The 14,014-nt window shown below is 35.9% G+C and overlaps 2 protein-coding genes across 2 annotated transcripts; one reads left to right on the top strand and one right to left on the bottom strand.

The window, feature by feature from the left end:
• Window positions 1-312: 312 nt before the first annotated feature.
• On the top strand, window positions 313-4,295 carry LOC100369254 (uncharacterized). The gene is made up of 2 exons (XM_002742093.4): window positions 313-479; window positions 1,933-4,295. The coding sequence occupies exons 1-2, from the start codon at window positions 429-431 to the stop codon at window positions 2,770-2,772; spliced, it is 891 nt and encodes a 296-aa protein (XP_002742139.2). The 5' UTR covers window positions 313-428; the 3' UTR covers window positions 2,773-4,295.
• Window positions 4,296-4,298: 3 nt separating this feature from the next.
• Window positions 4,299-13,488, bottom strand: LOC102806352 (protocadherin-like wing polarity protein stan). The gene is made up of 17 exons (XM_085506295.1): window positions 13,483-13,488; window positions 13,155-13,344; window positions 11,555-11,649; window positions 11,257-11,397; window positions 10,954-11,047; window positions 9,898-10,185; window positions 9,624-9,778; window positions 9,297-9,486; window positions 8,797-9,005; window positions 8,413-8,625; window positions 8,185-8,302; window positions 7,904-8,025; window positions 7,621-7,736; window positions 6,998-7,074; window positions 6,695-6,806; window positions 5,910-5,973; window positions 4,299-5,326 (listed from the first exon to the last, which is right to left on the bottom strand). Exons 1-17 carry the CDS (start codon window positions 13,486-13,488, stop codon window positions 5,090-5,092), a joined length of 2,427 nt encoding a protein of 808 aa, XP_085362421.1. The 3' UTR covers window positions 4,299-5,089.
• Between the last annotated feature and the right edge of the window lie 526 nt (window positions 13,489-14,014).

Consider the following 14,014-nt stretch of genomic DNA (forward strand, 5'->3'; position numbering starts at 1 on the left):
CGCGTCCATGAAAAACATTCCGTTTTTCATTGTCAATATACCATTATCAAAGATTGCAGACAGAAATTTCTCTCAGCTCTCTTTATTTATGGGCCACTTTTCCAAAATTTTAGTATTTTAGTATTTAGTATCTATTCATGGAATTCACTCCAGTTGTGACAAGTTTATCTTTTCCAATTTTGCTTTGTTTGCTTTTTTATTTTAAATCTGTTTTAGTCTTGTAGTAATGTCATTTGCTCTTTTGGACATTACCTTACTTTTGTTTATGTACGTTCCAAATAAAATGTTCTCTGCAACATGATTTTTGTTTAGTTTATTTTAGTCTTAAATACCATCCTTCCAGCAACCCTCTGCATACCTTGGAAGTGTGGCACAGACGAATGAATATATCACATGATCACCACGTGATCTGTCTGAGAGCATGACCCATGACACAGGTTCATACTGACTTTTCCTGCAGCTCTGCCACTTCACAGCCGGTAAGTATGAGTGTGGTTTGTTAACTACCGCGTCACTACCAACTTTCATGTAAACGACTGAATTAATAGTATGTTATTGCAAATATGAGATGGAACCCATGGACGCCGATATAGGTCACACGTACTGTGACCTACAATTATGTGCGTAGTGCGTTGTATTTCACGATGTACATTCACAGTCTTTGTTAAAACATACACAGCGTTGATATAGATACAGCTTTAAAGTATGCTTTTATACAGACATTCACATGTCTGCATGGTGAGCACACAATGACTTTATTCTTATGTCCACCTCTGCCAATGCTACAGATGGGGTTGACGTGGAACATCCGGGTCATTTAAAGTTTAAAGCGGGGTCGTCACCTGTGGATGCCGTAGACGGCCATAGCGTGCCACTGTTTACGATAGGCACACATGTTCCCAATGTACTAAACAACCCACATGACTTGGCAATATTTAGGGCCAACGATCAAGGGTCACAGGAAGTAAATATACTATTATGTATGTTCACATGGACAGGTCGTCTTTAAAACTTGGCACACATGTCTCTTTCGTGATTCAAATGCTTGTTTTTAAGGTCAATACAAACAGTATATATGTGCCTAAACTGTGGCTATTGTTATGAATATGTCAGTGTTGTTGTGAATATTGAAGAAATCTAGCTCAGGTTGGCATCTCCTCTGTGTTTCATCCACGATTTGTAAATTATATGCTGTGCCAATGTAGTGTAATATTCTGTCGCGTTTCATTATGTGCATTTTTTGGCAAAAATAATCTCAAAACCATCTAATTATTTCGTTTTCTGGGGAGTATGCATATACATTGTTTCATGGTATGATGAAAAAATAACGTGAATAAAAAAATAAATAGTAATAAGGCACATACACAAACTGAATGACAAACAGCAACCTCCATTTATTAGCTCCGCTGTCGACTTTGTCGAGCGGAGCTTATCATATGAGTGATTGTCCGTCGTCCGTGTCAATGTTTTACTTTTTCGACTTCTTCTTGAAAACTATAAGACTGGATGCTTTGATACTTGGTGTATATGTACCTTTGGCAGACCTCTCTTAGATTTGTTCATTTCATGATATCTTCAATTCTCTAATTTTGGTAAACATTTTTGTCATTTTTGGTCAAAAGTGATATTTTCGACTTCTTGTTAAAAACCGCAAGTCCAATTGCTTCGATATTACATATATAGGTACTGCATGTTGACCTCTCAGATTTGTTCATTTCATGATGATATCTTTAATTCTCTAAATTTGATGAATATTTTTGTAATTTTTGGTAAAACGTGATATTTTCGTTGAAAACCGCAAGTCCAATTGCTTTGATACTACATATACAAGTACTACATGGTCTCTCAGGTTTGTTCATGATATCGATATCGTGATGATATCTTCAATTGTCTATATTTGATGAATATTTTTGCAATTTCTTTACTTAATAGGGTTTGCCGCCACTCAAAATGACCCAGAAAAGTGTACGTCGTATTGCTATATGGACACATGCCCGCAGTATATCTACAACCCTCTCACAGTGCCTTGCTGGCAGAGATGACACTATCTGCTTCCACGAACCATTTGGTGTACCGTATTTTGCTGGAGCAGAGGACATTTTGGTGAATCCAAAATTTGTCGAACTCGGTCAGAGCTACACCAAAGTAAAAAAGATGCTAGAGAAAAACTACGAAGGAAAAGCCGTTGTTGCATTTAAGGATATGGCTTCGTATATGTACGGTAAATTCAACCACATACCGCAAGGATTCACGTACGTCTTTTTGATTCGGGAGCCAATACGAAGTATACATAGTCTTGCCGGTGTAAAGAATGCACGTAATACAAATGGGAAACAGTGGCTAACGTTTTTGCAATGGGACAATAAAGGTTTGTATCGTTTATATCAATATGTCACGGAAGTACTGAAACAAGAGCCTATAATCATAGATGCGTATGACTTGTCTCACCATCCTGAGAAGATATTAAAGATACTGTGTCGGAAGGTTGACATTCCATACACGGAAAGTATGCTTACATGGAGACCTCGTAATATGGACGGATGGCACAACCACTGGAAAGAAAACAAGTTACGTGAACAGTTATTCAGAGCCGCACTTGACAGTACTTGCTTTAGACCTCTGCCTGATAAAGATGAGTTGATGGATGCATCTATTTTATCGCACGAAGATAAAATCGTTCTTGAAAAATCTACTCACGTTTATGAAATTTTATACAAGATGCGCATCAAACCAACAGACTGTGATGAAATATTCAAATCTAGCAAACTATAATCGGTGATGTAAGGACATCTAACAAACGTGGCGTCTCTTCTAGCACTGTTAATTGCTAATGGTACACTCGCCCCTCAGATATGATTATGTAAACATCACAACTATGGTTTACAAATCAGTGCACTGATAGACACTGGGCAAATGTGTTTGTTTCTCTGCTAGACCAAGAAGTAGAGTAATATAAATCACCTTTCATTATTTTGACTACACCACCTTTGAATATTACGTCTAAATGAGATACAAAGAAAGTGTGTGGTTGTAACCCAAATGTGTTCTTGCAGTTACTAATCACGCATTTACAATTTTTTTTTCAATAATTCACTGAGCGCTTGTTATTTCTATTATCTAGTAGGCTTACTATTGAATAGTTCTGATCTATCGTTTATTTTGTAATGAATGTAAGCCGCTACTGAACCGTTCAATATTATCTTAACAGATGTATACATTACACACATTTTAGTAAGTAAACCTTCATTAAGTTTGGAATAAGTCGGTAAGATTAAATAGCATGCAACCACAATCGTTATTAAAGTGAAGGAGTTTCAACCCGGAAATGGTAAACAATTAAATTTCTTTTCATTTTAACAACTGTTATCACTTTGTGCCAAAGATCAACAAAAACGTATTTTCATGATTATATATATATATTCAATATACATTACGTTTTACTCCTAATACATGAAAATCTATGTTGAATCCCCTCAAAAATGAATAATCATTTTTACTAATTTGATTGTTAATGACGTCATTTGCTTACATTTTTTGAAAAGAGCTAGTGATCTACTTGTAGAACAAGCATCGGTTTATTTACTTTGAACACCTGCTTTTATACAGAATAGCAGCATTAGTATTTACCACGATCACAAAATGTCTCAATATAGAGTTTGTATTGGCACATCTTCGCAAACCAAGATTAGTTTTTTCGACCATCGCAGATGCAGATTCTATATAGTTAACGTTCATTTGGATATGGCAATACAAGAGGTATATACATTGTCCAATTACATTGCTCGTTACAACTGTACAAAATACGTCTAAAGTAGAAGATTTGCTTCCAAGCCCGAGATTAGGCTGACATTTTACAATCAGTTACTAGAGGGCTGAAAAATTAATACACACTTTTACTGGATCAAGTTATAGCCTGCATAGATAGTTGAACAAATGTAGTTTTTCCATCACTACGTCACATACCGAAGACACCCAGTCAGGGGAAACCGGAAAAGCTGACAACAAATATATCGGCGATTCTTCGTTATCGGAAACACAACGCTACAGTTTGTTTATGACCAGTTGTCACATGTTACACCAACTCTGATTAGCTGCATACTTTAGAGGAGCCATCAATCCGATATATGCATTTTACGAGATCTAATTCTCGATTTCTCGTTATAATGCCCCGTACGGATTCGTGGGGTTATGTTTACATCAATCTCGCAAAAGTGACGATGTTTTCATTGTGTCATGAAATGTGTTTTTTTTCCATAAATTAAAAGGTACCGAGGTTTCGTAAAAAAACACCATAACTATTGTTTTGTATGGCCGATTTCCTTTATTACATATCCTAGCAACATACCACGCCCATGGTAACCATTCTTAGAATTTCCTTTATCACTATATGATGCTAAAATAGGATGGTGTACCATATCCGTCCGTCCTATTATTCTTAATATAAGTTGGGAATGATGGAGGTCACATGTTATTATAAGTTATTACAATAAAACCATTTCAGATACAGCTAATGCTACCAAGTGCATAGGATCAACGGTAATCGGAGGGGTGAGTTGGGTGTGCCCTGGCAACCAAGTGAACATTCTTAGCAACCAACAAAAAGCAGCATATGCAATATTTGTCTCTGTTCTGAATAAAAGGGTCATTTTGCCACCTAGCAACCCATAGCAACAGTTTTAAATGATATATAACTATATGTTCTCGAGAAATACAGTTCATACTTAGATCATATATTAATTGTCTTATGGGGGGGGGGTAAGTCTCTAGCACCCACTACATATTTATTGCAAAACGATTATTGCTGCTAGCAGCTATAATATTATTACTGAAGTTGTTCTGTTGCAGATGTATATATTACTTATAAACTGTATTCTCAGCATTGCTAAAAAAAACTTTTATGCGAATTCGTTAATGTAATATTTGGCGTTAGTGGAAAATATGAATTATTTTACATCTCAATGGCGATGATGAGGAAGATATATATTAATATTATATTAATATGGTAAAGAAGAAAAAATCAGACTCTTATTACAGTCGACTGTATTTGCCGTGCGTTAAAAGATTTCTCAAAAATATTCATTAGATCGTGTTATAAGTAGTCCGGTTCTGGAAGTCCTATCTCCAAGTAGTCCTGGAAAACGTCCGGGGAGGAGTGTGTTTCTTGCCATTCATACGCGTCGGGATTTTCTCGTAGAAATTGTTCGTAGCGAGACGGGTAATCCGAGACACTTTCAGAGTATCCATCTTTACCTATAGGATCGAACGGCTCTGGCAATGGTCGTGCAAGTTGCCAATTTTTTCGTCGAGGGTCGAATATGTTTGAACTCTGTGAAACAAAATACGCTTATGGTAAATACAACAAAGACCACGCGTGTGTACAATGTATAAATACATATTCAAGTATCGCACCGCTTTCCACGTACTACAAAATATATATGCAATATTTGACACATAATGAACATTCAACAAAAATTCCACGCATTTATGGCAGGTACAAACTCGTTTGGTAATGTTTGTTTTACATTATAGACATCTCGTGTTAAAAATGCTTATGCCAGGCACGTTGTTGTTCATTTCGAAAACTTGTGTTAGTTTTGTTTTATTTGTGTACAGATTGTAAATAGCTATATTTGTGTTAATATGTAAACAGTTTTTTGTGAAGCAGGCATTAGTATTGAAAGCGTGTAATATTGTTATGTACATTGTAAATTAGACAGCTTGGCGAACTAACTGAATATAGGCACAACTGCGTGGTTTATTATTGCAAACACACTGCGAAAACAAACTATCACTTATACGTATCATGAGCCTTTATTGTAGATAGTATCAAGTAAACTGGAGACACATCTTAGTATAAAATAGGAAAGTGAAGTCAACTTATCCCATATACCAATATATTATACATTTACCTGTTGTTGTCTGCTGTCAAAGTTTGGACGTGTCAGTTGCTGTATCCTATCATTCAATGATTTTCTGAAGAATAGTGAATACAGAATATGGTAGTACAATACATAGAACAATAATATTTGGATTGTTTCACTCGGAAAACTGGGTAATGTTTTTAAAACTAAATTTTAATAATGAAAATGTTGAACACTTAAGGGTTATATATTTTCTGATTAGTCTATAAATGATCTTTGTGAAATAAAAACAAATTCTCATAATTCGGAAATCCGTGACACGTTTTTTTTCGCATAAAGTAAACTAGCGTCGCCAAAACGTGTTCGATGTACCAATTATCTATCTTACAGGTCTGTAAGAACTAGGATTTGATTCGTTATTGGTAAGCGTCCATGAAACGTGTATTGACGTATTTTGGTGGTTTCAATAAAGTTGCATTGTTCAAAATAAAAAGCTGAAACAAAATTTGACTGATTTTTATAATATATATTTCTGGCTTTCCCGAAGGCTACAATCGAAATACAAGTCGTTAATTATTTTAACAGTAGTTTGCTTTGAGTTGAACAATTAACATAATATTAAAGCAGTGAGATTGAGTCGAATATGTATCTTGTAAAAACGAGCAGAGCAATATATTGTATATTTCGTTCTGAAATAAAAAAAGTGATCCAAAGCGTTCCTCCAACACGAGTCTTATCCACAACAGACACAGAAAATGGTACTATAGCAAGAAGTTATCTCTAAACATGTGGTATAATAAGTAACAAGACTATAAAATTTGCATAACACTCACTTTTGCCAGTGACAAACCAAAGCCACTGTTACCAGAACGAAGAGCAACACAATAGCCACGGTAGATGAAATAATCATTATAGTGATTGCTTCTGTCGACAACTCTGACGGTCCTATTACAAATTGTCGTTATAAAGTGACATATAATAGGTTTACAATAAAATATTACAAATGCATAGATTTATTTATGTTCTTTGTTTTTACTATGATAAAACTAAAAAAAAACTATGGAACAGATTTTAGTCATTGGGACCAAGCAGATCAGTTTAGTGAAATAAATAACAAGGTGAGAGAAAAAATAAACCTGTCATTGGTATTGTCACTTGCTCGGTTGGTGGTACTGTGGGTAGCGGTAGAACATCAACAATTATAGAACAGGTCCTGAATAAATAATGAAACATAACGGTATTTTGTGTTAGACATGATATGATAAGTTGCACATATTTTATGTTTGAATAATAAACTCCAAGATAATTTGATAACACTAAAATAAATCCTATTGGTTAGCGTATATCTTTTATGCTATTTTGTTCTATATAGGTAATATTTTTACAGTGTAAGAATTCGTGAACAGGAGGTTATTTGAAATTGAGCGAATTGTGAGATAATTACGTATTTTGACAGATCGTGAATATTGTCTCCCAGTAATACCAAATGGCGACAGTTCGCAATGCCGCAATCGACAAATATTAATGAGTTATCCCACACAATCAACTTTGCAAGCAGTAATTCGAACAAGCATACATATCAAATGCATCTCCAAGTACAAATGGGCCTTCAAACTACTATTTAAGAACAAAAGAAAACAACGAGATAAATGAATTGTCGAAAACAATGTGCGTTAACTCAATCTTTGAAGTGAACATATCAATATCACAACTTATCATATCTACGATAACAAGTTGTAACCTTAATCTAAATTATTACCCTTTGCTGTTTATTGATTCCGCCATAGCTATTGTAACCGTCAGGTTATAGAGAGAGATGTCTAAACTCCTCCAGATTCGTATATCGCCACTGTTTCTGTCAATTATAAATCTGTCCTGTGAAACAAAATGTGCACACAATGATGATGACGATGACGATTAATACAGTATATATAATTATGTTATGTTATGAAGAAAAAATAAACAAATCTTGCAAAGTTGTGTGGAGATATTCACTGCACAAGTATTGACAAACTTAACAATGAATATATACTCATCCGTACACTGCCAGTAATCGTATATACGAGTTCTGGTAATGGTCTTGAACTATTGTTCTCTGGGCCGAGGAACACGTCCAAATAATCACCTATTGTTGCGTTCTCACTTATAAGTACGCTGTATTCATCTAAGATAACAAAAACACATTTATTGTGGATGATAAAAATCCATTTTTTGGCTATTCACAGTTCTTGCACATTTAATCTTTTACACAACAATCGAAACTACATCGGAAGCCACCAATGGTTAGTTTAGGTTGTACAAATCGACAGTGAAAATGAATTACCTTTAGCACAAGAAGGTGTATATTCATAAATGAACACGATTGTTATCCAGGTTGATGCTAACTCCCTTTGATTTCCTGTCGATACTAAACTTTGTTTATTCCGGGCCACTACAACCAACTGAAAATTATACATCAGTGTATTAGTATTTAGTGTGAAGCACGTGACACACAGCAGAAATATTTGCAAATGAATAATGATAATTGTTTTATATAAAATAATATCCTTACGTCAATAGTAAGAGTAGATGTTCTATTCGCATCGTACAGTAACTCCTTTGTTGTAACATTTCCATCATCGTCGATATCAAAATAATCATTTGGATCAACCTTACCAATACCATTTATTTGTGCGTTTGCGAAAGAATAATAACTCTCAGTGTTCACTCCTGTATCAGAGTCATTGGCTTTGATCTGTGCCACAACGTAGCCTGGATCAGTCGTCTGTAAAGTTGAAATACAACATGGTTAGGGATTGCGATAATTTAAATAGTTCTCACAGTGCAAATATGGCTCAATGCAATCATATACATTAAATACTAACATCAACGTATAAAAACACGGTCGAAGTGAATATAGTGTTTCTCATATCAAGATATGTCAAGTAGTACGTACCTGCGGTAGAATGATACTGGCCTCTCGTGGAAGCATTGGGGGATTGTCATTGACGTCTGTCATAGTGATTGTTACATTAGTAGTAGCGGATTTGGGGTCAGGTGTAAGGTCATGTGCGACGATTATAATCACTACCATTTCAACAGATTCTCTATCAAGTTTACTCGCAACTTTGATATCTCCATCCACTGGATCGATTTCAAACAAACCTGTGAAATTATTATAAATAATGAAATCAACATTCATTACAGTGACGGATCTAGAGGGGAGGGGGCAGGGGCCATGCCCCCCAAACGGATGACGATTCGTATCATCTGGATTACGCATAGCTTCTCTGCGATTTACGGTCCGTATATTTTAAGCGTAGCTTGGACCCCCCCCCCCCAATACATTTTGCTCGATCCGCCACTGATTCATTATATATATTCATATTGGTTAATTATACACATAATAACAATCTAGTATTGGATGTTCCAATAATACGGTATCAACAATCTTACCGTCGCCTCCATCCAGTATCTCATAAACTATTTCAGCATTTGGACCCTGGTCCGATTTCTCCTCTGCCTTAACTCTCCTTGGATTCATGGTTACAATGGTACCAATGTTTGCTGCCTCAGACACGATTCCATTATACATATCAAAGTGAAATATGGGTGGGTGATTGACCTCAATAATGTCTATTTCAATCTACAAACAATTACAATAGGTCACTGCTTTTATCTATACAATTATGTTATTTAGAACATGAAATTCGATTTTTATATTTATTGTCGATTCTGCAGTATGTTTAATTGAGAGTTGTAGTTTTACTTTAATGTATTTACCGATATAATGCTGCTTAATGGATATACACCACCGTCCATGGCACGGATGTCAATGACGCAAATACCTTGTACCTCGCTGTATAATAGACGCGAAGTTTCAATATTTCCATTTGTTGAATTCATAGTAAACATATCCTGACTACAATTACCGCCACCTATGTGAAACAATGACCACAAACAAGAAGATTATAGCAGCAATTGTTATGTTACGTTATGAGATAAACTTCAAATTGTTAAAATCTACGTTTACTATTAGAGAGTAATTCAAACCAACCTATTAGATCGTACGTTATGTAACCGTTGCTCCCCAAATCCATATCAATAGCCTGTACTTGCAGCACCATACTACCGACTGCCGTATCCTTCGGTAGCACGACTGGATATGACAGATCGGTCAAGAACTCTGGCTTATTGTCGTTAATGTCCCCAATGAGAACGCTAAATGTTAATGGCTCCGATGACTTAGCGATTGTTCCTCCGTTTGTTGCAACAACAGTAAGGGTATACCGATCAACTTGTTCACGGTCAAGGTCGTTTGATATCTGAATTGATCCTGACGTTTCTGGAGATGTAAGAGAACATACAGATGTAATTGTACGATCGTAATGCATCGTTAGTGACGTCACGGCTCGCTTCTGTGACGCCGTTTTGTCCGTTATTATATGTTAATAATAGCCATTCGTAAATCTCTCAAATAGATTTTTTGGAAAGTCTTATATAAACACATAGGCGTCAATAAAGAAACACTTCGTTGATAGAGAATGTGACTAATAAATAATAGTATTTTTTCTAAAGAGAAGATCATTGAAATGCTTATGATGATTTATATACTATTTTAAAATTTAGGACATGATGCATTTGTCGACAACTAGTCAAATACTGAACATTTAATTGATTATAGAAATGCTCTTCAAAAAAGTAAAAGAAAGGCTGTCCCTGTCAAAGCAGGGGCCAATAACGAAAACAAGGCCGTGACGTCAATAGAGAATTGCGCATATAACACGCATTTAGTGACAACGTTCCCTAAAGGAAACTTTCACTTCGTCATAAGGTGAATAGCGGAATAATATGCAATATGTATGAACACCTAACCACATAGCATAGATACATAATTGTACAGTCGACTATTAACATGATTTTTATTTATGAGAGTTGTTTCTATGGCGACATATTATTTGTTCCACTAGCGCTTGCACTTGTACACATACACGAAGTCAGGCAAGACAACTTTCACATGAAGTATCAGTAACTGTTGCCTAGCAATCACAAATGTTATAATCATAAAATTGCTATGATATTTTTAGTACAAAGAATGAAAATACACACTTACCGTCAATTGTAAACATTCCACCATCGCCCTCTAACGTAAATGTCACCATGGCATTGTCACCTATGTCTTTGTCTTCCGCCATAACATACGCCACCTGACATTACGGATCATTGATTAAATATTATTACAAATAACGCAAAACATGACTCCATGGTAAGTATACCCAAAAATTAGAATAATTACAAATGTAATTAAAAGTCGGTATAAATAAATACATGAATAAACATTTAATATCGCTAAAATCTGCCTTTTTAATAATTCAGTACAAGTTAATCGTCGATATTTCAGCTACTACCCACTCACTTCTGTTCCATTAGGTGTGTGTTCTTGTACAGTGAGTGATGTCTGGGCAGCAGAAATAGTCGGTGCATTGTCGTTCTCGTCGGTAACAGGAATGACGATAGTAGTCGTAGCATTAAGTGGAGGTACACCACTGTCCGTCACCTACAATGAACCATGGAAGGTACTAATGAATGAACAAACTATATTGATTTGTACTATTATGTGTATCACGAATGATGTACGGACTGTTTTTTTACGGAAAAAATATATACGATTTCTTTAGAATACAAGTTTGTTAATAATATAACAAGTGCGTTACCATAACAACCAGTTCATATGTGTCATTTGATTCTCTATCAGCAGCCTTCACAACGGATAGTATCCCAGTTATGTTTCCTATGGTAAATATACCGTCTGTGGAAGATAAAATTAAGTCAGATCAGCGATAAAGTAAGTATAGTCCGCTAGCGACGAAGCGCGTGCGTGGTGAGGAAAAATTAAATAAATAATGCAGCTTTTTGTACTGCAATGTTGTCACGCATTACGTCATTGTCATGTCATAAAAGCACGTTGCCACCTGAAGGCCCGACATAATTGCTAGGTGTAATTCATATATGAAAAATGTTTGCAAAAGGTAGGTAGGTGCTTGCGTTCGTGTCGGTTTTTTTTGGCGCCGGGACAGCACATCAAACTGCCGTAGTGTCGTTACGATAGAAAGACTGCCTTGCCACGTAGACAAGTTAGTGTTAATATAAATATGATTATGATCAAATTACTTTAGAGCTTCCCTTGATTAGGACATTGCATAATAGTCGCCACTTTTTTTTCCATTTTCTGTTGGTGTCGATGCCTATAGACATGTCATGTTTCAAGTTAGATAATGTATATATCGTACATAACTTGATCATTTTGCAAATATTGCGTATTAGGTCCACCTACCACAATTTCGGTATGCAAATTTTATTTGAATAGCCACTTCCACTACTTCCGAAACATCTAGAACATTTGTAGCATATTTTATTTGAAAATTAGGGACATAGTCCCCCTTTTTGATTAATTTTCATTAATTGAAACACAACAAACAGTTAATAAAAAAAAATAGAAAATTCCCTATAACTCATGATTTAGGCGCCTGGATTTGAGTCAAATAAAAAAAAAAAAAAAATTTCCGGATATAAGGTTCGCCCACATTGAAATATCTCGACCTACAGCAATGACACTTTCTATCTTATCTAAAGAACAACAACAATGACAAATCCTCCCAGAATTTACTACTGAATTTTAAACCAAAATTGTTTTTTTATGTTGAATTGAAGACATTTTTAGAGGTAATGCCGAAAACTCGGGTCTCAAAATGAATTTTTTGAGCTTAGCAGGGGAGCGCTAGAGGAAATACGACACGTGGGTAGCATTATACATGTATGTGCCAGGTGTATCATGCCATGCACATCCGGATTTTTTTGCTCAAGATTCTATCGTCTCTTACACATGATATAATAGCACAAAATGCGATTCTCTGGTATATCGATTTCAAATAGTTAGAGACTGTTGAATGCAGTGGCGGATCCAGAGGGGGCCAGGGGGGTAATGCCCCTCCCCCCAAACGCATGACGATTCATATCATCTAGATTACGCATAGCTTCTCTGCGATTTACGCTCCGTATATCTTAAGCGAAGCTTGGACCCCCTCCAATACATTTTGCTGGATCCGCCACTGGTTGAATGTAACTCCATGGAACAATGCTGACATATATGTTCAAAGCCTTGGAAATATGCATATACAGTTTAGCAGAGAAAATGTAACGTTAACAGTGATGACACTATCCCACACGCCGGTGGACGTACGAACACGATTGCACTGGTAGACAACGCAGCGGATAACATGACTGGCACGATACGCAATTAACATATATACTCACCATCGTCACCGTCAACAAGAGTGTACACGCGATCGGCATTAACTCCCTCATCAGCGTCTAGCGTAACAACCTTCAATAACACAGGAATGATGGCGTTTTCTTGGAAACCAGAATCAAAGTAGAATGGAGAGTTTGGCGGAAAGATGAACACTGGCTTCTCGTCATTTACATCAATAAATGTGACCTCGATCTGGAGACATAGAGTATAACTACAATGTAATGTAATGCAATACGCAGGCTATCGTATTGACTACTACGTAATGGATACAAATGTGACCATGTACTGCCAGAGTAAATACTTTGCGGTGTTCTCGTAATAATATTATACATTCATTTCCTACAGGTGTGGATAACGATTATTAGACAAAAATAATTGTTTGGTGTGACGATAATTGTGTATTTAAATCTTACCGTTGTAAATGCAAAATTCCCATCGCCTTGTGCAATAATATTGAAGATGACGACTGGCTTTGATTCCCTGTCAAATGGTGCATCAATGGTTAGTTCACCCTGGGTAAACATAGAAACATTGTTTAATAGTTGAAATACTTGTATAATGCAACTTACGTGATGTGTCTAGTGAGATGCTATAACGAGCTCGAATGAAATGGTATTGAAACGTTGCTATAATAATAGCTACATAAAAACAATCGTGCGCAGTGAAAGACAAAGAACACGTATTCAGATCATATATCATAGTGTAGTGTAGTGTAGTGTAGTGTAGTGTAGTGTAGTGTAGTGTAGTGTAGTGTAGTGTAGTGTAGTGTAGCGTAGCGTAGCGTAGTGTTGTGTAGTGTAGTGTATTCTAGTATCGCAGAGGTTTCACATTATATTTATAATTTGCATCAAGGCAGGTCACG

This window comes from Saccoglossus kowalevskii, chromosome 12 (assembly GCF_978046115.1).
Source record: "Saccoglossus kowalevskii chromosome 12, keSacKowa6.1, whole genome shotgun sequence".
Classification (NCBI taxonomy): Eukaryota; Metazoa; Hemichordata; class Enteropneusta; family Harrimaniidae; genus Saccoglossus; species Saccoglossus kowalevskii.